General features: G+C 45.9%; 1 protein-coding gene across 1 annotated transcript in view; it reads right to left on the bottom strand.

Moving 5' to 3' along the window:
- Positions 1-99: 99 nt before the first annotated feature.
- Positions 100-25,131, bottom strand: part of MTOR (mechanistic target of rapamycin kinase) — a 101,905-nt gene continuing 76,873 nt past the window's right edge. The window contains exons 39-59 of the mRNA XM_081955490.1: positions 25,111-25,131; positions 22,508-22,714; positions 22,305-22,405; positions 22,057-22,153; positions 20,652-20,750; positions 20,437-20,559; positions 17,494-17,676; positions 16,132-16,266; positions 15,845-16,019; positions 14,330-14,465; positions 12,356-12,503; positions 11,138-11,260; positions 10,808-10,890; positions 9,549-9,621; positions 8,141-8,215; positions 7,711-7,846; positions 5,900-5,965; positions 5,379-5,459; positions 3,986-4,066; positions 2,596-2,701; positions 100-914 (exon numbers count right to left, since the gene is read on the bottom strand). The exon at positions 25,111-25,131 is cut by the window's right edge and continues 97 nt beyond it. Coding sequence (XP_081811616.1) covers positions 899-914; positions 2,596-2,701; positions 3,986-4,066; positions 5,379-5,459; positions 5,900-5,965; positions 7,711-7,846; positions 8,141-8,215; positions 9,549-9,621; positions 10,808-10,890; positions 11,138-11,260; positions 12,356-12,503; positions 14,330-14,465; positions 15,845-16,019; positions 16,132-16,266; positions 17,494-17,676; positions 20,437-20,559; positions 20,652-20,750; positions 22,057-22,153; positions 22,305-22,405; positions 22,508-22,714; positions 25,111-25,131 — 2,265 coding nt within the window. The 3' untranslated portion in view covers positions 100-898. The remainder of the gene's footprint in view (positions 915-2,595; positions 2,702-3,985; positions 4,067-5,378; positions 5,460-5,899; positions 5,966-7,710; positions 7,847-8,140; positions 8,216-9,548; positions 9,622-10,807; positions 10,891-11,137; positions 11,261-12,355; positions 12,504-14,329; positions 14,466-15,844; positions 16,020-16,131; positions 16,267-17,493; positions 17,677-20,436; positions 20,560-20,651; positions 20,751-22,056; positions 22,154-22,304; positions 22,406-22,507; positions 22,715-25,110) is intronic.

A 25,131-nucleotide genomic window follows, 5' to 3' on the forward strand; every position in this document is an offset into this window, starting at 1 on the left:
AAGTTACAGGGTGAAGTGGCCCGGAGGAGGTTGTCTCCTTCTCGTTCCCTCTGAAAATAAGAGCATTTTTAAAAGAAAGCACGTCCAGTATCCAGACCGTTACGACAGGATGGACTTTATTGGGCACGAAAAATAATCATAATTAGGCTACCACAAGGCATCGAAACACACAAACCGTTTGTGCCGTTTGCTTGCAATATTTGGGAAAACCACCGCCCTCCAAAGCTTTTCAATGACAATTACTTTTTGCTCTCCCTCCAAATGCACAAAGGGTAAGAACACAAGCCAAAATAGTGGGAAAATAGGTGGATATTCTACCAGAGGTTGAATTCTCTTTTCCTTCCGAAAGGATCTATTTTCTTCTACCGTCTCTGCAAACAGTTGTTAACATTCAATGTTAAAGTATTGTTCCTTTCATTTTCTGGGCTGTTATGACAAGAGCCTGGATAATAAAATCTTCTGCAAGGCCCCCCCATTCGTGCCAGCTCATTGCTGCTACAACAATTGCCATTCCATGCATTCTTTAAAAACATGCTGCAATTGTGGCTTCACAAACTTCAACTGCAGCCTGGCTGGCCTAGCTATTGGCCGGTCGGGTGAACTAAGGGCTGGTTCGTAGGCATTCTTCGCTTCCCCACACCTGAGACAAGGTGATCCGGAGGCCCCAGAAATGGCTGGACTACATTACCCAGCTGTGTCTTGGAGGTTGTGTCTTGTAAAAGAAGCCTTCCTTTTTTTTCTTCCTCCTCCTCAACTCCCAAACTTTGAGAAAAACTGTTTTCCCTCCACCCTCAAGCCGGAGTCCATCTTTACTCCCCATCGCTTCTGGGAAAGAGTCCCGTGGGGATACCAGAGGCTAGAGAGGGAGCCAGGAAGAGGGTTGGACACAGCCTTTCAGTTACCAGAAAGGGCACCTGGAGGAGAAGAAAGCAATCATCAAGCAGTCAAACAACCTGGCGGGGAATTCCTATACAACTGGGACAGCTTTGCTTTTGAAGTCCGACTGAGCTTTCCCTGGGGATTTGTGAGGAAGATATGGGAAAAGTGGGGGGAAAAGGAAAGGAAAGGAGAAAAGTGGAAAGGAAAGATAAATGGAGAAAAGGAAGATGGGGGAGGGAAGAAGGAAGGATGGATGGTGAGGGAAAGGAAGGGAAAGGAAAGATAAATGGAGAAAAGGAAGATGAGAGGGAAGAAGGAAGGATGGATGGTGAGGGAAAGGAAGGGAAAGGAAAGGAAAGATAAATGGAGAAAAGGAAGGGGAGGGAGGGAAGAAGGAAGGGGAAGAAAGGGGAGGAAAAATAAACGGAGAAAAGAAAGATGAGGGAAGGGAAGGAAAAATAAGTGGAGAAAAGGAAGGTGAGGAAGGGAAGAAGGAAGGAAGGATGGTGAGGGAAAGGAAAGGAAAGATAAATGGAGAAAAGGAAGGTGAAGGAAGGGAAGGAAAAATAAATGGAGAAACGGAAGGTGAGGAAGGGAAGAAGGAAGGAAGGATGGTGAGGGAAAGGAAAGATAAATGGAGAAAAGGAAGGTGAAGGAAGGGAAGGAAAAATAAGTGGACAAAAGGAAGGTGAGGAAGGGAAGAAGGAAGGAAGGATGGTGAGGGAAAGGAAAGATAAATGGAGAAAAGGAAGGTGAAGGAAGGGAAGGAAAAATAAATGGAGAAACGGAAGGTGAGGAAGGGAAGAAGGAAGGAAGGATGGTGAGGGAAAGGAAAGATAAATGGAGAAAAGGAAGATGAAGGAAGGGAAGGAAAAATAAATGGAGGAAAGGAAGAGGAGGGAGGGAAGAAGGAAGGTAGATGCGGGAAGGGAAAGGGAAGGATCAATCTTCCCACTGTCAGCTCATGAAGCTTGGACAGGAGAGATGCAGACATGAAGGAAGGAAGGAAGGAAGGAAAGACAGAGAGAGAAAGGAAAGGAAGGAGGGAGGGAGGGAAGGGAAGAAGGCTTAGGCGGCTAAACGAGAGGAGGAAAAGAACTTTTTTTAAATTCCAAGAGTTTTTTGGCACTCAAAATGCTTTTGGATCTTCAACAGTGAAAAAGAAGTAAAGTATCGTCCCTTGGGTCACAGGTCATGAGCCGTCTGATTCGTTGTGACAATGAGAGAGAGAGAGATGGCTTGAACAGGGACTCGTATTCCGGATCAAGCCTTCCGCAGCCAGGCCGACTAACTAGAAGCTTCCTCTCAAATGAGAGGCGCCAATCTCTTTTTCGACCCACTGACGAGCAAAAGCCAAGGGGGAAGCCAGATTCGCTCAACAACCGGGGCTACCAACTTATCCGCTGTAGCGATTCGCTTTAACGACGGAGGCAAGAAAGAGGAGGCGTAAAACGAGTTCAAAGCTCACTGAACGAATGTCTCGCTTTAACCACAGAAATGTTGGGCTTACGTTGTGATCGTAAGCCGAGGACTACTTGCAAACGGAGTAACGGGGTTGGAAGGGACCTTGGAGGTCTTCTAGTCCAACCCCCTGCTTGAGCCCGAGATGTTAGACTATCCATAACAGTGGCCAATTTGATTCTCTTCCATGGTCCAGCCCCAGGCCCTTTCCCGGGCTGGGCTGAAAAGTCCCCCCCCCCACACACACACACTCACCATCCGATGTAGCACTGGCAAAGGTTCTCGTGGGAAGTGGCCTGCTTAATGAGCAGCTCCACCTGGGTGGGCACATCCAGGGTTTCGTCGTGGGAGAAGTCTCGTCCTTGGCAAGGGAAGAACGAGAGGGGGGTTAGGGAACATGGGCCTTTCTCAGCAAGACAGGCAGTGTAATCACCGCAAAGACTAACCAGTAGAACTATTCCATCGAGGTTTTTCTGTTCTGATCTAGAACAAGAGCAGGGAGCCAACTCCTGGTCCCAACAAAACCCCCTTTTATTAACTGACGGTGAATTCTGCTCCTTCGCCTCCAGCAAAGTCTTTCGAGGGAGGATTTATGGTCACAGACCTTATCTGGCTTGGAGAGCTGCCAGGCCGATCTCTGCAGAACTTGGCCAGGAGTCTCGGAGAGTCAGGAACCAATGAAGCGGACTAATGGTCTCCTGCAAACTCCACTCCCCTTTCGCTCCTCTTTTATTTCCTCTGGGAGGGGCCATTCATCGCCCACCTGTGTCCTTCCTCCCAAGTCGACCCCTGTCCTTTAGCTATTCCCTTCGTCTGGCAACTCTGTGCATGCGCACACTGGGAACAGGCTCCAGCTGTTCTTCTGCCTCACTGATGTCTGACTCTGAAGGCAGCTGATAACTGTCAGACGGCCCTGGCCCCGTCTCTGCCTCTGAGACAGAGCCTTCCCCAGACTCCAGGACTGGCCCAGGTTCCTCCCCAACCTCCTCACTGTCTGAATCTGCTGCCAGCTCCACTGGCGGGCCATAACAGTTTTCTTCCTCTTCTGGATAAGGAGTTTTCGCGCTTGATGGATGTGAGCGCTTAGAATTCAACCTTTGCCATCAAGTCTTAACTGACTGACTCCCTCATTTTCTCTTCTGATCTTTACATCATCATCTAAGTCAGTGATGGCGAACCTATGGCACGCGTGCCACCTGTATCACGCGAGGCGCTGCCCTGTCAGCTGGCCAGCGTGCATGCGTGCACTGGCCAGCTTAGTTCTCCTTTTTAAAAGCCATTTTTCGCCCTCCCCAGGCTCCAGAGGCACAAACCGGAAGTCACTTCCGGTTTGCTCGAAGGGTCGTTTTAAGCATTCCGAAGGCTTCACGCGTTGTGCATGCATGCACACTGGGGGGGGGGGGGGTGTCGCGCGTTGCATTATGGGTGCGGCACACCCGCACACGACCCCCCTGCACTCCCCCCACTTGTGGCACGCGAGCCAAAAAAGGTTCGCCATCGCTGATCTAAGTGCACCTATTTCTGGCTTCTCTCCTCCCCACCCCCCCCCCCATTTTTCACTATCCTCCTCCTGGACGATAGCTAAAACTTGCAAATTGTTTGTGAGAAGAGTCCTGTCCAAGTGATGCACAGGTTCGTTACTCACCTGTGAGTTTATCCCGGACTCTGTTGATGATCTGAATGGCTTTCTTATTTAGGGCTTCTGGTTTCACAAGGCCATCCCCAACTAAAAGATAGGGGGGGGGGAAGAGGGGGGGGGGGAAAGGTGAGCCACAGTTAAATTTGAAGATTCCGAGCTATCCATCTGCAGTTATTTATTTGCGTCATGGGTAGAATCCTTAAAAGTCAGTTTTCTGGATGCTGATTAAAGGGGGAGATGATCCTATCCATAACAGGCTCATTGGTCCAGTTCTGAACACCCCCCAACCTTGTATATTAACAAAGCAAAGAGGAACCAGAGAATGTTCTTTGAAAGGCAAGACGGGGGGGTCCTTGAGGCTTTTGAATTGTAAGCCAAACAACATGGTTTCTTCTTCTTCTCCTCCTCCTCGTTAGTTGCAAAGTCATGTCCGACCCATTGCGACCCCATGGACAATACTCCTCTAGGGCTTCCTGCCCTCTACCATCCTCTGGAGTCCATTGAAGCTCAAGCCGACTGCTTCCGTGACTCCATCCGGCCACCTCCTTCTCTGTCATCCACTTCTTCTTTTGCCCTCCATCGTTCCCAGCATGAGGCTCTTCTCCAGGGAGTCCTTCTTCCTTCTCATCAGGTGGCCAAAGTATCTGAGTTTCCTCTTCAGGATTTAGGACCTTCTAAAGAGCAGCCCGGGTTGATCTCCTCTAGGACTGACCGGTTGGATGGCCTTGCAGTCCAGGGGACTCACAGGAGTCTTCTTCTCCAGCACCAGAGTTCAAAGGCCTCCATTCTTTGGCGCTCAGCCTTCCTTAGGGTCCAACCTTCACAGCCATCCATTGCAACTGGGAAAACCATCGCCTTGACTAGACGCCCTTGTGTTGGCAGGGTGATGTCTCTGCTTTTTAGGATGCTGTCTAGATTTGCCATCGCTTTCCTCCCCAGGAGCAAGCCTCTTTTAATTTCTTGGCTTGCAGTCCCCATCTGCAGTGGTCTTGGAGCCCAGGAAAATGAAATCTGTCACTACCTCCATTTCTTCCTCATCTTTTGCCAGGGAGAACCGGATGCCACGATCTTAGTTTTATTCTTCTTATAAGAATAAAAGAACTCCTTTGAGTTTACTCAAAGGAACTGCAAAAGTAAATTGAGGACAGAATAAGATCATTTTCTAGGAAAGATGGAATGGGGAACCTGCCACCATGAAATGTTGTGATGGCCCTTAATGCAGAACAACTTTATAAAGGGGTAATCGAACCCCTCGCGAATGTGACCACTCATCTTATTATTAATCACTTGTTTTATGTTGTACATTTTGAAGCGGAACAGCAATTTTGGAGACGTGAAGCTATTTTTTTTTAAAAAAATGGAGCCCGAACGGGGAAAAAAAATAGGCCCTCTAACTTACTGAAGGAATGGATAGATTCAGGCACCGTTGTTCCAGCTTTCTTGTGAGCTGTTTCACCTAGCTCCACGCTGTCCAACATTTCTTTAAAAAGGAGGAAAACGGTTAGATAAAGACAAAATATTCTGCTCCTGACTTTCCTTCTGTTACATTGAGACGGATTCAAGCAGGCAAAGCGGGATAGGCTGCTTGGAAGAGAGAGAGAATTAATTTAGGTATTAGACTCTGTGTTCCAAGATGGTAAAAGACAGGGGGAATTTAGGGCATAATGCGATGTGATCTAACCCCTTGCTCAGACGCAATTGAGAAAGCCTCCGTGGGACTCTCCGAGGGCTGCCCTTCCCTTCCCCTTCAACAGAGGGGGAAAAGGTCAAGGGGTCAAAAGAACAGCTTTGCAAAGAAATAATCTTGGTGCTTCCCTCTCGAGCGCCTTAAGCCAAATTAGAGAAAGGGGAGGGAACTCAAATATGGCGCCATTCAACACAACGTAGAGAAAAACAGAGGACGCCTTGGTCCCTGCTCACCGACTGACTGGCCAGCAGAGTACGAATCTGTCCGGGTCCGAGATCGCTTATTACCTTTGGTGTTTGCTGCAAAGAAAGAAAGGGGGGGGTCATTCCAGGTTCCTTTCCCCCCACGGCCCAGCCTCCCCCCCCCCCGACAAGAGCATGTTACAAGCGATATCTCTTATTGTAAGAGCCAACTAGTTCTGGAGAGGAGCCCTTACGGAATCCTAAGAAGCTTTTGTTTCTTTTAACCCCCGCACAGGTAATCCTCGACTTATTCACAGTTCACTTAGTGACAGTCCAAAGTTACGACAAAACTGAAAACAGTGACCTGTGACAGTTTTCACGCTTGTGACCCGTACGGTCACATGATTTACATTCGGGTGCTTGACAACTGACACGCGTTTATGACGGTCGCAGCGTTCCCGGGATCGTGTTATCCCCTTTGGCAAGTAAAGTCAAGGGGGGGGAAACCAGATTCCCTTAACAACTGTGTGACTAATTTGACAACTGCCGTGATTCACTTAACGACGGGGGCAAGAAAGGTGGTAAAAAACTGGGCAAAACTCGCTTAATGAATTTCCCGCCTAGCAACATCAAACTTGGGCTCAATTGCGGGCGTAAGTTGAGGACTACCTGTCATTAAACAACCACCTAAATGGTCTGTTTCTTTACGTGGACAGGGATTGTTAAAGAGGTGGGCCATGTTAGTTCTAGGCTAGCCAAAATCAGGTATCGGGTAACACCCTTTCCCAATGGACAGAATTAATAGAAAGCAGAAGGTTTCCTAAGCTACGGCTCAGACTGGCACCTGACGTAGGGAGCTGCAACTCATAAAAACTAGAATAGAATAGACTACAAAATAGAATAGAATAGAATACAGAAGAGAAGAGAACAGAATAGAGAATGGAATGGAATAGAATAGAATAGAGAATAGAATAGAATGGAATGGAATAGCGAATAGAATAGAGAATAGAATAGAATAGAATAGAATAGAGAATAGAATAGAGAATAAAATGGAACGGAATGGAATAGAATAGAATACAGAATAGAATAGAATAAAGAATAGAATGGAATGGAATAGAATACAGAATAGAATAGAGAATAAAATAGAATAGAGAATAAAATGGAACGGAATGGAATAGAATAGAATACAGAATAGAACAGAATACAGAATGGCATGGAATAGAATATAGAACAGAATACAGAATAGAATAGAATAGAATAGAATACAGAATAGAATAGAATAGAATACAGAATAGAATAGAATAAAGAATAGAATGGAATGGAATAGAATAGAATACAAAATAGAACGGAATGGAATAGAATACAGAATAGAATAGAATACAAAATAGAACGGAATGGAATAGAATACAGAATAGAATAGAGAATAGAATGGAACGGAATGGAATACAGAATAGAATAGAATAGAATACAGAATAGAATAGAATAGAATAGAGAATAGAATAGAGAATAGAATAGAGAATAGAATGGAACGGAATGGAATACAGAATAGAATAGAATACAGAATAGAATGGAATGAAATAGAATAGAATAGGAGTACAGAATAGTAGAATGGAATACAATGGAATGGAATGGAAAAGACTAGACTAGAATTCTTTATTGTCCAATTATGATTAGACACACAATATCTTTGGTGCATATGCTATTTTAAAAAATGGGTGAGTCAGGTAACTTGTAGTCAGACTCTTATTTTTAGACTAATCTGTATTCTAAGCTGATTTTGGGGGTACCGCCTGGGAGAGAGAGAGGTGGTTCAGGTATGTTGGGTCCCCCAGCCACTGTCTATTCATTTCCGGCCAACCTACTGTCCATCAGCCTCCAGTTGAGCAAGGGGTCGTATACGAAGGCTTCTAATACGGCCATGACGCTGTCTTTGTGCTCTCGTAAGACTTCCATCACGGTATGGCAGGTGATTCGGTAGTTTCCATCTAAGCCTGTGACCTAGGGGGGGGGAAGGAAAAGGTGGGGGGGGGCAATGTCAGTTGAGACACGGTCACGATTGTCCCAAAGGTGCTTTTTTCAAGAGGCAACTGGACCTTCGGGTTTTTCTTTGAAGACGTTTCGCTTCTCATCCAAGAAACGGAAACTTGGGATCTGAAGAAGCTTCTTGGGCCCGCGACCCTCCCGAGCTCCGTTTTCACAGGCAGAGGCATCACGGGCCGGTCCTTTGCTCTTTTCAGGCTGGCCCCATGAACCAGATCTAAGCACTCTGCGGGCCGCATTCAGCCCCCTTACCTCCATGGCGTTGGTCAACATCCGGGTTAGCCTGAAAGGGATCTTCTCGGGGAATTTCTCTCGGGTCATCGCCACCTAAAATCCAGGCAAAGAAAGGCTTCAAAGGAAGGAACAGTGAGGGCTGAAAGGTATCGAAGCCTGGAAGGACTGTGGTTCGGGTTGCTGAGGTTTTCATTTAAGTTGGCCAAACTGATTTCAGGACCATGGTAGTAGGGAGCAAAATGATGGCAGAACAGTTGGTGGAATTGGGTAAGTCTAGTTCCGTGATGGCGAACCTATGGCACGCGTGCCACAAGTGGCACGTAGAGCCATTGGTCAGGGCACGCGAGGTGCTGCCCTGTTAGCTGGCCAGTGCACATGCACGCGCTGGCCAGCTGAGTTCACCCTTTTTAAAAACCATTTTTCGAGCTCCCCAGGCTCCAGAGGCTTTAAAGGAGCCTGGGGAGGGCGAAAAGAGCCTCCCCCGCCCCCCCGGATGCCCTCCGGAGGCTTCAGGGACTGTCCGGAGGCTTCCCTGAAGCCTTCAGAATGCTTAAAACCACCCTCCGAGCAAACCGGAAGTGAGGTCCTCCGGAGGGCGGGGGAGGCTCTTTTCGCCCTCCCCAGGCTCCTTTAAAGCCACTGGACCCTGGGGAGGGCGAAAAAAGCATGTAAAAATGGGGGGCGGTCACGCGTTATGCGCGCATGCGTACTAGGGGGTCGCACGTTGCATTATGGGTGCGGCATGCCCGCACACGACCCCCCTGCGCTCCCCTCACTTGTGACACGCGAGCCAAAAAAGGTTCGCCATCGCTGGTCTAGTTCAATGAAAAGAAGGACTAGGGGAGACATGATAGCAGTCTTCCAATATCTCAGGGGTTGCCACAAAGAAGAGGGAGTCAAACTATTCTCCAAGGCACCTGAGGGTAGAACAAGAAGCAATGGGTGGAAACTAATCCAGGAGAGAAGCAACCTAGAACTAAGGAGAAACTTCCTGACAGTTAGAACAATTAATCAGTGGAATGACTTGCCTCCAGAAGTTGTGAATGCCCCAACACTGGAAGTCTTTAAGAAGATGTTGGATAGCCATTTGTCTGAAGGGGTGTAGGGTTTCCTGCCTAAGTAGGGGGTTGGACTAGAAGACCTCCAAGGTCCCTCCCAACTCCGTTCTTCTGTTCTGTTCTGCCTTATCTTCTATTCAATGTCTTTCCTGATCTTCATCCCTCTTTGGGTTCAACTCATACTTTCCCACAGCAGAAAACCCTGAATTGCCCATATTTAAGTTAACATTAAAAGAGAGAAATTGGGTCTGTGTGTCTTGTCACTTCAGCCCTAAGTGGATACGAAATAAGGAGTGATATTTTTTCCCCCCCTTAACTTACTTTAACTGAGTGCTTCGTTTTCTAAAAGGCAAATCTCACCAGCTTACCTCAAAGCAATCTCCGAAGTCGATGTGCAGGATTTTGCCACTCAGCCGGTCCAGCATAAGGTTGGAGGGATGCCTGTTTGAAAGAACCACACTGTTTACTGAACAATTTGTGGCAGGAACTCAGAATGTCACATCCTATATCTAACCCCCCCCCCCCCCCCCACACACACACCCCAAACGATTAAATAAAGCACAATTCTGCTCGGCTCAGTTCTTTGATTCCCTTTGTCAGGTACTGAGAATTTAATAGCTGCTAGCTGATGTAAGATTGTAAACTGTAATCTGTAAGCTGATGCAATGAGGATGATGGTATAGCCTATTTAAGACTCTGGTGGGGTCCACGCAAGTCATTTACCATCTATATATAGGTGGTCATTACAGGGCGTTTGTCTCTCTCTTGTGTATCTCATTTTTCTTCTTGTGTCCATAGCTGAGTGGTAAGGGATTAACTCTTGACACCTTTTTCTTCCCAAACTTTAGTTCGTATTGATCTATGGGCACTGCATACAATCCAGCAAAATGACTTGCATCACTGTTATTAATTATGATTTATTATTCGGTGATGTCTTGTGAACAGAGCAGGGATTGTGAATGCCTTTTTTATTTTTATTTTTTACCCAACAATCATAATATAAGTTTCTCTTAAAGTAACAATAGCCCATTAACCCCATCTTCTAAATTAATTAAACATATATAGATCATAATATAAATTTCTCTTAAAGTAACAATATCTCATTAATCCCATCTTATAGATTAATTATGCATATATATTTCCCCACCCTCCACCCTAGCCCCCCCCACCTCCCAATCAAACCCACCCCCCTGTCTTCCACTATACACCACTCTAAAAATTCCAAGCATCCCATATATTATTTACTCTGATCATCTGTCAGTCTAGACATTCTTACCTAAAGGCTATATAGTACTTCCTAGTTTGATATTTATTCTGTATGTAATCTATCCATTTTGCCCATTCCTGTATATAATTCTCTTGCTTCTGACCTTTTAAGAAAGCTGAGATTTTTGCCATTTCGGCAAAACCCGCCACTTTCTGAATCCATTGATCAATTGTCGGTAAAAAATCTTTTTTCCAATGTTGCGCAATCAACAACCTAGCTGCTGTAACCATATACAAAACCAATTTTGTTTCCCCTATAGTAAAGTCCTTAGTTATACCCAGTAAAAACATTTGCGGGGTAAATTGTATTCTTGTGAATGCCTTTTTTATTCTTTAGGGAAATAGGTTTAGTTCCACTTGCCTGTCGCCAAGACCCAAAATGTAGCCAACCATCGACATCACAGCTAATGAACGAGTGTAATTCGTTCTTCGGTCAAACCACACCTGTCGAACCAAAAAAGTGGGTGATTTAGGCCCATTTGGGACATATTTTCTTTTCCTTTTTAGAAAAGAATGTGGAACAGCGGCTATTTCAGCTCTTAACACAGATATTTCAAAATGGGAAGTAAAAACAGAGTGGATTGTTTTATTCGCGTGACAATTTATCCAAGTTTTTGTTCCAATCTTGACGGGAAGACCAGAGGCATTTTTAGGGTTCGGAAGAAGGAACAGGAATGGGCCTCAGCTGTACCTCTGAACTGGGGCTCTTCAGCCACAGAAGCTTGGCCAGGTCATCACCGGCTGTATTGTTGACCGCGTGTTCGAATACTTCCACCTTTTGCATCAGAGTGAGATGATCATAATCGGGAGCCATCTAAGAACAATTAGATTAACAACCATCCATTAGCCATTGTTATCCTTTTTCAGGGAGGAGAAAAAAAAGTTTGGACAGGTAGGGAAGAAATGCAGGAACCATTCTGATACTGGGTGTGGCCGCTGCTCCAGAGAGCAAAACTAACGGCGTATGTCTATGGAGATTCTCGGTCCTCCAGGCCAAGGTTGTCCCAAAGGTGCTTTTTCAAGAGGCAACTGGACTTTCTGGATTTACTTTGAAGACGTTTCGCTTCTCATCCAAGAAAAAGCCACTCTTTTCAAGTCCACATTTTGGACACAGAGGACCGCCGGTTTGAAAGAACAGACCTCTCTCAACAGAGGGGAGGGGGGGGGGGTATGACATCCTCTATCTCCAGTCTACAACACAGTCCTTTCAGCAGTTCCAAAAAGGCTCCTCTTCGATTTGCACCACTCAGGTGACTCTGAGGACACAGATAAACCCTCCAGGTGGCCTCAAAGACTCTCCATAAAAGAATGCAAATGACCAGCTGTCTGCAAGGAGCGTAAATCCTTCCATACCCTGCCTGTGAAGTTTCCAAGAGTTGGCCTAATTAATTTACGAGTCCCGAGACAAAGTTCAAAAAAACCCCATTTGTTTATTAGGACTAACATCTTGGCACGGACTTCTGTGTAGCCGCAACTAAATCCCACTTAATGGCGTCTGAACTTTACCCCCGTGCCCCCCCCCCCACCTCTGGCTTAGGTCATCAATCACATTCTCCAACAGGACGTTACGGCAGGGTTCTGGACATGCGCATTCACATCCCAGTACAGAAATATGAGACTTTTACTCTGGCCAAAAGTATGCATGGCATTTCCCCGCCCCGCCCTCCTTCTCAAGTTGATAGCAGTCATGGAAACGCTTTAAGCGTTGACACTGCCATCCAGTCAGAGCTGAAGAAGCTTCCTGGATGAGAAGCGAAATAGAAAAACCAAAAAGCTCGGTTGCCTCCTGAAAAAGCAACTTTGGGAGAGCTGCGTATGGCTATCAAGCCGTGTCTCCTCAGCCTGAGATTCAGGGACAGAATACATGAGTTGCAGAACTCTGGGGATTGAGCAGGGGGCAGGAGCTCACCCTCAGCATGATGCGATGCTCAATGTTGAGTAGGATCTTTTTCTTCTCCCGGTAGTCTCGAATCAGAGCGTGTAGGGTGTCACAGTGAGGCACCCAGCCGATAAGCCCGGAGTTGGTGGAGAGAGGGATCACCGCATAGCGCTGGATGCTGGAAGAGGAGAAAGGAGGAGGAGGAGAATCCGTGTTGAAAAGGCAGGAATAGCCAACACTCCAGAAGATAGGCTTAAGATACAGAAGGATCTTGACAAACTTGAACATTGGGCACTATCTAATAAAATGAAATTCAATGGTGAAAAGAGTAAGGTTCTACATTTAGGCAACAAAAACGGAATGCACAGGTACAGTATAGGTGATACCTTACTCAGTAGTAGTAACTGTGAAAGGGATCTTGGAGTCCTAGTGGACAACCATTTAAATATGAGCCAGCAGTGTGCAGCAGCTGCCAAAAAAGCCAACCCAGTTCTAGGCTGCATCAACAGAGGGATAGAATCAAGATCACGTGAAGTGTTAATACCACTTTATAATGCCTTGGTAAGGCCACACTTGGAATACTGCATTCAGTTCTGGTCGCCACGATGTAAAAAAGATGTGGAGACTCTAGAAAGAGTGCAGAGAAGAGCAACAAAGATGATTAGGGGACTGGAGACTAAAACATATGAAGAACGGTTGCAGGAACTGGGTATGTTTAGCTTAAGAGAAAGAAGGACTAGGGGAGACATGATAGCATTATTCCAATATCTCAGAGGTTGCCACAAAGAAGAGGGAGTCAAACTATTCTCCAAAGCACCTGAGGGTAGAACAAGAAGCAATGGGTGGAAACTAATCAAGGAGAGAAGCAATTTAGAACTGAGGAGGAATTTCCTGACAGTGAGAACAATTAATCAGTGGAACAGCTTGCCTCCAGAAGTTGTGAATGCCCCAACACTGGAAGTCTTTAAGAAGATGTTGGATAGCTATTTGTCTGAAACGGTATAGGGTTTCCTGCCTAGGCAGGGGGTTGGACTAGAAGACCTCCAAGGTCCCTTCCAACTCTACTATTGTATTGTATTGTATTGTATTGTGCTCGCAGACAAATGGGATTTCAAAAAATGTGCGCACAGACACACATGGAGGCCGAAGGACACACTGTCCTAGTGAATTTGCACAACCTGTCGGCTTATCTGGAGCAGCCTGTAATCATGGCCGAATTGGGTCTCGCACAAAGATCCGGCTGGCATTGGCAACTTCATGCTACTTCTCTCATTCTTAAAATGGGATTGCTAACTATTGCAGCATTCACAAAAAGCATCTAGTAAAGTTATGGCAACTCCACTAAGGGTCTCTTCTCTCTCTTATAACCCTTCTATATTCTGCTTCTATATTCCACTGTATTGTTCCCGTTTAATCATTTGCTCCACAGGTGCCAACGCCATCCCAAACTTTCCATGTGTTCCCATTAGTAGGACAGGGTCAAGTTACTGGTTCAGAAATTCAATTTCTGATTGGCACATTGGCAGGGATCATGCCATCAGTTTTAGTTAACGGAATTCTTCTGCTTCATTGGCTCCATCTGCAAAGTTATGTCCCTAAGTAGGAAGCACAACTAATCCCTTGAATAATAAGCAGGATTCTGCCTATCACCCTAGCATTGGGGTGGTCAAGGCTGGCATTAAAGCCAAACAGGTTGGTGATGAAACTGTATTCATGTCATCGCAAACAATGACTGATACTTGTTGCCCTTTATCTTCATTTTAGTTTATGTTTTACCCTATTTTCCGCAGTATAAGACGCACCCTTTTCCCCCTAAAAGAGGGTGAAAATGTAGGTGCGTCTTATACTTCGGAGTGTCTTATACTCCGAAAAATATGGTAGTTTATTACTTTTAGGGCTGAGACTGATGCATTTCTAATTTCTAGAAATAGAATTAGTTGTTGACTTTCACCCATCTTTTTAGCAAGCCAACTATGCTGGCTGGGATGAAGGCAGGTGAGGCACCTGAGGTTTTTACGGAGGGATGTGGGGTCGTTGGCGAGGAGAGTGTTCACAAGGCCGAAGAGCTGCATCACTCTTTCATCCTGGCGAAGGTCCTCGTGTCCTTTCAGAAGAAACACAAACTCGTGTCCGTTGCTTCCTGTGGAAAAAGAAAATACACCCTTGAGGTGTGTAAAACTGATGGAACCAAGAAAGGCAAATTAGAAGGGGTAGTATTATGTTGCTTTAGTGCCACAGTGGTTAGGACGCAGTACTGCAGGCTACTTGTGCTGACTGCCAGCAATTGGAGTCTCACCGGCTCAAGGTTGACTCAAACTTTCATCCTTCAGGGGTCAATAAAATGAGGATCCAGATTGTTAGGGGCAATAGGCGGACACTGTAAACCACTTGAGAGAGGGCTGTAAAGCACTATGAAGTGGTATATAAGTCTCAGCGCTATTGCCATTGGTTAAGTTCCTACAGTCAAATAATAAGCACACACTGCCCCTTAAGTTAATTTTGAACAAGGCAAAATGTACTAGAATAAAACAAAAACCTGTAGGCCAAAACAATACAATACAGTACAATACAATAGTAGAGTTGGAAGGGACCTTGGAGGTCTTCTAGTCCAACCCCCTGCCTAGGCAGGAAACCCTATACCGTTTCAGACAGATGGCTATCCAACATCTTCTTAAAGACTTCCAGTGTTGGGGCATTCACAACTTCTGGAGGCAAATTCTGTTCCACTCATTAATTGTTCTAACTGTCAGGAAGTTTCTCCTCAGTTCTAAGTTGCTTCTCTCCTTGATTAGTTTCCACCCATTGCTTCTTGTTCTACCCTCAGGTGCCTTGGAGAATAGTTTGACTCCCTCTTCTTTGTGGCAACCCCTGAGATATTGGAAGACTGCTATCATGTCTCCCCTAGTCCTTCTTTCTCTTAAGCTAAACATACCCAGTTTCTGCAACCGTTCTTCATATGTTTTAGTCTCCAGTCCCCTAATCATCTTTGTTGCTCTTCTCTGCACTCTTTCTAGAGTCTCTGCATCTTTTCTACATCGTGGCGACCAGAACTGAATGCAGAATTCCAAGTGTGGCTTTACCAAGGCCTTATAAAGTGGTATTAACACTTCACGTGATCTTGATTCATCTTGAAACATTCGCTGATCCTTCCCGAGCTTCTTCAATTGTCACTACACCCATTAATTTTACACTTCCCCTTTCTTAGCCTGGATGCATTTTAGTGCTCGACTGATTTGCCTCCTTAAAGGATCTGCTCACGAACTGGACAGCTACAAAAATTTGATTTGTTCTCCATCCTGAGAGGTACGTGAATGGGATACGGCTGCCCAAGGAATCACTGCATCGGCTTGCTCTTCCGAACACGATGTCTTTTTAATTGGATGCCGTTCTGCAAGAGGGAGCCGGCAATGGATACATCTGGAATCGGGCAACTCGGCCGTGGCCGAGAGAAGCCAAGCAAAGTCGGAGGCCTCCGAGAAGTCCCCAAAGCCTCTTTGCTAGTCAGAGACAATTTCTCACCCATTAAGGTCAACTTCCTCGGCCTCTGCTTGGAGGTGATGACTTGCAGGGAGGGCGCGATGGACTGAATGCGGATGATCTGCTGATTCGGGTCGTACGTCCCCGGGACGGCCAGCTCCAAATCACGGCACATCAGGAGTTTGGGGGAAACGTACTGGAGCTCCAAGGAAGTCAGCTGTTGTTGGCAAGAGGGGAAGCAAGCAAAGGAAGCTGGTTAGGAGGCGTTCTGAAGGACAGATGGGGGAAAAAAATCCACAAGGGAAAATGAGGATCCTCTCTCCGCAGACCTGAGGCAGCTGCTTGGAGATGCGCCGGAAGACGTGATAATACAGATCCCAAGCCTGGGTGAGATCCTTGACGTTTCCTGATTTCATATATTTCCGGCACCATTCCTGGGCCTCCATCAGATCTCTGCCGTAAGCCTGCAGGAAAAGGAAAGAGTTTGGTCTGGGCTTGTAGGCAGATGGTGTGGATCAGACCTTCAGGTTTCTAGGTTCTATTGTATCTCAAGACTTAAAATGGACACCTAACATCAAAAACGTCATCAAAAAAGCACAGCAAAGAATGTTCTTTCTGCGCCAACTCAGGAATCTCAAACTCCCCCAAAAGCTGCTGATTCTGTTCTACAGAGGAATGATGGAGTCTCTCCTCTGAACCTCCATAACTGCCTGGATTGGCTCTGCAGCCCAACAAGACAGACACGGACTTCAACGGATAATCAGAATGCAGAAAAAACAATGGCTACCAACCTGCCTTCCATTGAGGACCTGTATACTATACAAGTCAAGAGGGCTGTGAAAATATCTACAGACCCCTCACATCCTGGACATAAATTGTTTCAACTCCTACCCTCAAAACGACGCTATAGAACACTGCACACCAGAACAATTAGACACAAGGACAGTTTTTTTCCCAAATGCCATCACTCTGCTAAACAAATAATTGTCAAACTATCTACTAAGACTGTATTACTATTCTTCTTCTCTTCCTTCCTATTACCTACCTCCTCCCACTTATAACTATAACCATATTGCTTGTATCTATGATTTATATGAATTTATTTGTTTCCTACTATGATTTGATTGCTTATTTAATAACCTACGACTATCACTAAGTGTGGTATGTATCTTATGAGTATTGATGAATGTATTTTTTTCCTTTTTACGTACACTGAAGTTATAGGCACCAAAGACAAATTCCTTATGTGTCCAACCACACTTGGCCAATAAAGAATTCTATTCTATTCTATTCTATTACAACTTCTGGGGGCAAGTTGTTCCACTGATTAATTGTTCTTAACTGTTAGGAAATTTCTGCTCAATTCTAGATTGCTTCTCTCTTTGATTAGTTTCCACCCATTGCTTCTTGCTCTACTCTCAGGTGCTTTGGAGAATAGTTTGACTGCCTCTTCTTTGGGGCAGCCCCTGAGATATTGGAAGACTGCTATCATGTCTCCCCTAGTCCTTCTTTTCATTAAACTAGACACACCCAGTTCCTGCAACCGTTCTTTATGTTTTAGCCTCCAGTCCCCTAATCCTCTGTTGCATAATTCATTATGTCAGACGGAGGCCGCTCCTTTAGGCCAGTATTCCTATATCTTTTTTATGGGTAAGCCTGCAATGTGATTTGTTTCTCTCTTTCGTTGCTACCTGATTGAAGGAGGTTTCCTTGAGCGTCTGAGGCCCACGCTCCATCATGGCGTGCAGCGGCTCGAGCACTTCGAACATCCCCTTCACGTTCCTCTCCCCGAAATAGAGGCGAGATGCTTCCTCCAGCCCTTCGTGCCACATCTCGTGCCACAGGATGGCCACACGGATCAGCTCTTCGCTCACCTGGTGGCAGAAAAGAGGAAAGGCCCCCCAGGAGAGGTTAAAAGGCAAAGTTTTTTTTTTTTTTTGCTGGCGTTCAACTGCATGGGAGGCTCAGTCTCTTCACTGAAGCGTGTTCTATGTTCCCCACCCCATCCTGCTGGGTCGAGCAAGGCCAGGTTGAAGGAAAAACCACCCTCTCGGCAGTGGAAGATTGGCGTCTCAAGCCTACACCAATTGGGAAAACATATATCCTCTTGATATGAACAAGGGACATTCTACCATATGTGGTGGACCTGCCCAAAAGCTAAGAAATATTGGATGAAAATTTAAAAGTGGTTAGAAGAAATCACGGGACAAAAAATAGTGATGAAACCAGAACTGTTTCTACTAAGGATTGTGAAGGGAAACCTAAGCAAAGAAATCCGATATATCATACTCCATATAATAACCGTAGCCAGAATTACTTTTGCTCAGAATTGGAAACAAGAAAACATTCCTTCGAACACAACGGTAATAAAAAAAGGTGCGCGACTGTGCAGAAATGGATAAATTAGCCATGGGATTAAAAGATGGAGAGGAAACAATTGGCTAGAAACTAGATACATCATTAATACAAAGAGTACCTAGGAACAGTAGGAAAGTGAAAAACTGTATATAAGTTAAAGGCATTACCGTATTTTTTTGAGTATAGGACCCAACTTTTTCCTTCAAAAAAGAGGCTGAAAATCTGGGTGTGTCTTATACACTGAATACAGCATTTTTTGCCTCCTGAAACCCCGCCCCTTCACCAAAATGGCCATGCATAGCCTTTGGGAGGCTTCCAGAGTGTTCCTGGGGGCTGGGGAGGGCAGAAATGAGCGAATAATGGGATGTTTTGGGAGGTCTGCAGAGTGCAAAAACTTTTTTAAAAAATTTGCCTCTTCAAAACCGTGGTGCATCTTATTCTCCAGTGCGTCTTATACTCTGAAAATATGGTACGTATATATATATATATATATAGAGATATGTAACGTATAACATGTAATGTATAAAAGACCATAAAACTGTCTGTAGAACCTGGCATAGTTCAATCAAGAGCAAACTTTCTGCCTAGAAGCAGCTATAGCCGCAACCTTAGAGATCCGTTGTAGCCCAGCAGGATCCGGTTCAGCTGATGCAGGACTCAGATAGCGAGGGATCATTTGAGTCTGCCCTGGATGATGTGGAAGACCCTGTGCAGGGTTCAGACTCAGAGCAGGGACCAGAGGGGCTGGTTGGCCACCAGGAGGCGCCTGAGGCATGGAGCAGTGGGGAGGATCAAAGGCAGTCTGTCCCTGATGCTAGATTGAGAAGGGCTGAGAAACGGAAGCAGCAGCTCCGTAGGCAGGCTCACAGATGGTAATTAGCACAGGTGGTTGTAGATTGGCCCCTCCCAAGAGAGCTTATAGGTGAGGCGTTGGGAGGGGACATTTGCAGGAAACAACAGTTTGAAATTAGCAGTGAAGAAAGTCGGTGTCTTAGAGCCGTGGCTGAATATCTGGTTTGTTTCTTGTCTTCTGAGTTATCTGGGCCTTCGGCCAAAAGATTTGTCATCTTGCAATTAAACAGTGGCAAACAGCCAAGCCTGTGTTTTGGCTTCTTCACAGGCGTGGTCAGAACAGAGATCTAACCCAGACTGACTGCTAGAAGGAGTCACACAATTCTTCTCAGGGGACGCATAAAGCTGCTTCTTACACAATTCAAACAATTACACAATTCTGTAACAAAAGGGCCTTTAACAAGCTCCCTTTCCCATTTTTTGTCTTAGCAACAGCAGAGAGTGGGCATTGAGGCAAGAGAGCTACAACAGACGGGCCGTTTCCCCCGATTTTAGGAAAAGATCTCATTCTCTGCCCAAGCTTGCTTTAAGTGGACTTTAGGGAAGCAGTATATAGTAGTTACAATTCGGAGGAGGGGCAACAGCTTGGAAGAGATTATCCAAATAAGGATGATAAAAGTTAACAAGCCGAAGCAGAACCATATGCACCAGGAACTGAAAGCTCAGTGGAGGAACTGGGTTTTTATTTAAATACGAAACTTTTTAAAAATCCACTCTTGCAGAGCCCTGATCGAATTTCTTTCAAACTGTGCGTACTATAAGTAAGCACGCACGAAAAAATAAATAAGCCTCAGCGTTTGTAAAACTGAATAAAAATAAATAAAAAGGAGCAGCATTTCCACAAAGGCAAAGCTGGTAATTGGGAGTGAACTGGGAATGTAAGTTAATTGAAATGGTATCCCGTATTTTTCGGAGTATAAGACGCACCTTTTCCCCTCAAAAATGCCCGAATTCAGCATTTTTTGCCTCCCGAAACCTCACCCCCTTCACCAAAATGGCGGTGCGTAGGCTTTAGGAGGCTTCCAGAATGCTCCTGGGGGCTGGGGAGGACAGAAATGAGCGAAAAATGGGCCGTTTTCTGCTCAATTTCCCCCCTCCCCTAGTCGCCAGGAACACTCTAGAAGCCTTCTAAAGGCTATGCATGCCCTTTTTTTGAAAAAAAAACAAAAAATACAGGCCTGTTTTCACGATAAATGGACCATTTTGGGGAGGCTTGCAGAGTGCAAAAACATTTCCTTTTTAATTTGCCACTTCAAAACCTTTGTGCGTCTTATACTCCGGTGCATCTTATACTCCGAAAATAAATACAGTAAATCGACGAAAATCAGGGTGAGGGCATAAAAGAATGAACCAGTTCATTTCCTGTGGTTTTTCCATGTGGGGAAAAAACATGGCGGGAAGCGGCATATATATATATTACTGACCATCATGGCTTGCTGGACGAGCGTGTTGCTGTGTTCGCACATATTTTTCAATATCTTGTTAGCAGCATTGTGCCGGGCTGTTGTCGTTGACTTGGAGGCAACTGTCAGTGGGTAGATCAGAGCCTACAGGAGGGACCAGAAAAAAGGAGCAATTCATCAAAGTTTGGAGTTTTGATAGGTGGTGTGTACCTGTGTGAAGACTCTGTGTTTCTCACCTGGGGATGGTACCTTCCAATGTCAGTGAGCAGCTGGTAAATGAGCCGTCCCACCAAAGGCCGAGGTGTGTCAATTCTTGCAATCAGCTGTGGGATCACCTGATTTTTCGGGGGAGCAAAAAAAAAAGGAGAAATAAGAATATAGAATAACAGAGTTGGAAGGGAACTTGGAGGTCTTCTAGTCCAACCCCCTCCTTAGGCAGGAGGAAACCGTACACCACTTCAGACAAATGGATATCTAATATTTTTAAAATGTCCAGTGTTGGAGCATTCACAATTTCTGGAGGCAAGTTGTTTTACTGTTAAATTGTCCTCACTTTCAGGAAATTTCTCCTTAGTTCTAAGTTGCTTCTCTCCTTTATTGGTTTACACCCATTGCTTCTTGTCCTGCCCTCGGGTGCTTTGGAGAATAGTTTGACCCCCTCTTCTTTGTGGCAGATCTTCAAATAGGCCCAGGGTACCTGTGAGACCACCTACTGCCACCAGTAGCCTCCCACCGTCCAGTACGATACCACAGAGTTGGCCTCCTCAGGGTGCCGTCGGCCAGACAGTGTCGGCTGGTGACCCCCAGGGGGAGAGCCTTCTCTGTGGGAGCGCCTTCCCTGTGGAATGAGCTGCCCCCGGAGCTTCGCATAATCCCTGACCTCCGGTCCTTCCGACGCGCCCTAAAAAGTTGGCTTTTCCAGCAAACCGGCCTGGCCTGTTTAATTTTAACTCATTTTTTAAATGTATTACCCTATAAATTCAGTTTGTTATATTTTGGATATGTATCTAATTTCTTTTTAACTTTCGGGATGTGTGTTTTTTAATGTTGTACGCCGCCCTGAGTCCTTTGGGAGAAGGGCGGCATATAAATCCAATAAAAAACAAAACAAAAACAAAACAAAACAAACAAATATTGGACCACCTCAATCACGTCATTCGCCGTCCTTTTCATTAAACCATTAAATTCCTGCAACCGTTCTTCATATGTTTTAGCCTCCAGTCCCCTCATCATCTTTGTGGCTCTTCTCCGCACTCTTTCTGGAGTCTCCACATCTTTTTTACATCGTGGCGAACAGTTAAGGAGAGGGGAGATTATTCTACCCCTTCTTAAAGCTGTATAACTAGGCAGCTGCCACGCAACAAATTCTACTATCCCCCACAGGAGGCAGAGCTTCCTATCTCAAAATCCAGAGCTCCATGTCAGAACTAGGCTGTTCGCTGGAGAACAGCCCCTGCCAAAGAAATGACCAAAATACACAAGAAGGAGAAAGAATATTTCGCTGACATCACATATCAGCAGGTGCCCATATGGAAGGGGGAATGCTGGCCGGAGAATTCTGGGAGTTGAAGTCCACCCAAGTTGAGAAACACTCACTTAAGGGTAAGACAGGTGGTTCGTACTTTCGAACCAGACCCTTACCTGGAGCCAGGTGTCGATCTGGATGGCCTTGACCCCTTCCACCAAGGCTTCATTGACTTCTGGCCAGTGGCCATAGTCAAACCACAACGTAAGAACCCTGGGGAAAGAGAAAACAATTCCATGAGTTCCGTTTTCTCCCTTAGGTAAGCACACGAGGAGGGGGGGGGGGAGGCACTTTGCCCTTGGGCTTACCCTCCCGTTACCCCATTCCAAAAATTGATGATTAAAGATTTCAAATCAAAAGGCACCTGAGCGTATCCTGCAGGTTGTTTCCCCGGGACAAAGAGATGGATCGGAAGAAGCCCTGAACTGCCGGCACGGTGTACAACAGTAGTGTTTTCGATAAGTCCTGTCGGGAAGAGAGAAGGAGGGATGAGTCTCCCCCCCCAAGTAAGGGGGAATTGAGGATTTCTCTGACCCCCACCCCCTCCTCCCCCGGGAGCAGCCTGACCTCTGTGACCTTCTTCTGCACGGGAGAAGGGGCAGGGCTGTTCTCAGCGCTCTCGGCCTCGCTTTCGCTGTTGCTGCCTTCCGTGTTGGCGCTGGTGATGCTGGTCCCGCTGGCGTGGCGCAGCTTCTTCTTCTCGTCTCGGGCCTGGTTCTGGAGCTTGTAGTGCAGGACCGCCTCAAAGTTCATCACTGCCCAGGCATGCCAAGCCTGGAAAGAGAAGAGGCACCTCTGGCATGATTTGGCTGTCCTTGGAGGGCAGTGACTGAGAGTTCAGTCCTTGAGCCATTTCTTCACCTGTTCCATCGCTCATTTTCCCCAGAAGCAAAACTTATATGGATTTATCTCCTCCCTTCTCCCATTTTTTCTTAACTCTTTCAAGGACAATGATGCATTCTGGCTTTTCCTGATCAATGCCCCCCCGTTTTTCCCCCCATTTTGCTTTTCACACAAACCTACATTTGTTCCCTTGAAAACCGAACTGCGGAGGCCACGCCTGCTTTCCTAAAAGTGGTGTATTGCTTAGCCAGGATCCAATCTGGGTCGGCCACCGGGACCGGAGGTTTTGTTTGTCTTCTGAGCTTTTGGACTCGTGCTGGAGCCCATTTTCAGGGAGCCGTGGTGCTAGAGATCACCTGATATAGGTAGTCGTAAACTTACAACTGTTAGTTTAGTGACAACAGCACTGAAAAAATAACTTATGGTCACACTTACAACATCCAATGAGCCATGGTGGCATAGTGGTTAGAGTGCAGTACTGTAGGCTACTTCTGCTGACTGCCGGCTGCCTGCAATTTGGCAGTTTGAATCTCACCAGGCTCAAGGTTGACTCAGCCTTCCATCTTTCCGAGGTCGGTAAAATGAGGACCCAGATTGTTGGGGGAAAGAATCTGACTCAGTAAACCGCTTAGAGAGAGCTGGAAAGCACTGTGAAGTGGTATATAAGTCTATGTGCCCTCCCTCCCTTCCTCCCTCCCTCCCTTCCTTCCTTCCTTCCTTCGCAATGAGTTGTCTGTACTCAATTTTCCTTCTTTCCTTCCTTCCTTCCTTCCTTCCTTCCTTCCTTCCTTCCTTCCTTCCTTCCTTCCTTCCTTCTTCCCTCCCTCCCTCCCTCCCTCCCTCCCTTCCTTCCTTCTGGTTAGAATGCCATGTTGCAGACTAACTCTGCCCACTGCCAGCAGTTCGATCCTGACTGACTAGCTCAAGGTCAACTCAGCCTTCCATCCTTCCAAGCTGGGTCAAATGAGGACCCAGATTGTTGGGGAAAAGAGCCTGACTCTGTAAACTTAGAGAGAGCTGGAAAGCACTGTGAAGTGGTATATAAGTCTAAAAGCTATTGCTAACTTCTGTTTAGTTGGAAGACAAAACCTCTGATCCTGGTGACCGACTCAAATTGCATCCTACAACATTATCCTGGGACACATGTTATTCGCCTTTGCTTTTTATGTAGGCTGTGTCAAATTTTTCAACTTTCCACATTAGGGGTGCTCAAAAGTTGTGACATGCCTTGGGGATTGTAAATATATTTTGGTTACTTTAATATAGTTTAGGTGTGCTTGGTAAGTAACTACGTCCATAAGTATCATAACTTTTTCACATTTGGTTTGTTCCACTTCGCCAACTGGCAGTCCTCCAACGCCAATTCCAGTCGCACCGTTAACAATCCAGATGAAAACGGGGATGTGGTGTCTTCATGTTCAGCCTTTGACTCCCTTCCTTCAGCACTGCCATGGTTTTCCCTCCAGAGTTTCAGACCAGAGTGAGTCCTTCTTGGTGAGACAACCTGGTTCCTGGTTTCTTATGCCGGCGGCACACAAGTGCCGGCACTAAAAGCCACTGTATTTTTCAGAGTATAAGACGCACCGGAGTATAAGACGCACCAAGATTTTGAAGAGGCAATTTTTTTAAAAAAAAAGTTTTTGCACTCTGCAAACCTCCCAAAAATGGCTCGTTTTTTGCAAAAATGGGCCCGTTTTTTTTTAAAGGGCATGAATAGCCTTTAGAAGGCTTGTAGAGTGCTCCTGGGGGGTGGGGAGGGCAGAAACGAGCAAAAAACGCCTCATTTTTCACAAAATCGGCCCAGTCTTTTTTTTAAAAAAAAAATGGCATGAATAGTCTTTAGGAGGCTTGCGGAGTGCTCCTGGGGGATGGGGAGGACAAAAACGAGCAAAAAACGCCCTGTTTTTTTGCAAAAACAGTCCTTTTTTAAAAAAAATGGCATGAATAGTCTTTAGGAGGCTTGTAGGGTGCTCCCGTGGGGTGGGGAGCACAAAAACGAGCAAAAAACACCCTGTTTTTCGTAAAAACGGGCCCATCTTTTTTTTAAAAAAAAAATGACATGAACAGCCTTTAGGAGGCTTTTAGAGTGCTCCTGGGCCCATTTTCCACTCATTTCTGCCCTCCCCAGCCCCCAGGAGCACTTTGAAAGCCTCCTAAAGGCTATGCACGGCCATCTTGGTGAAGGGGGCGGGTTGTCTGGAGGCAAAAAAATGCTGTATTCAGTGTATAAGACGCACCCAGATTTTCAGCCCCTTTTTGGAGGGAGAAAAGGTGCGTCATACTTCGAAAAATACAGTACCTCTGACCTGACCTCTCCCTTGACTTACTTTGTACCAATTGCGGTCGTG

The sequence above is a fragment of the Natrix helvetica genome (genome assembly GCF_964273705.1).
Source record: "Natrix helvetica genome assembly, chromosome: 5".
Classification (NCBI taxonomy): Eukaryota; Metazoa; Chordata; class Lepidosauria; order Squamata; family Natricidae; genus Natrix; species Natrix helvetica.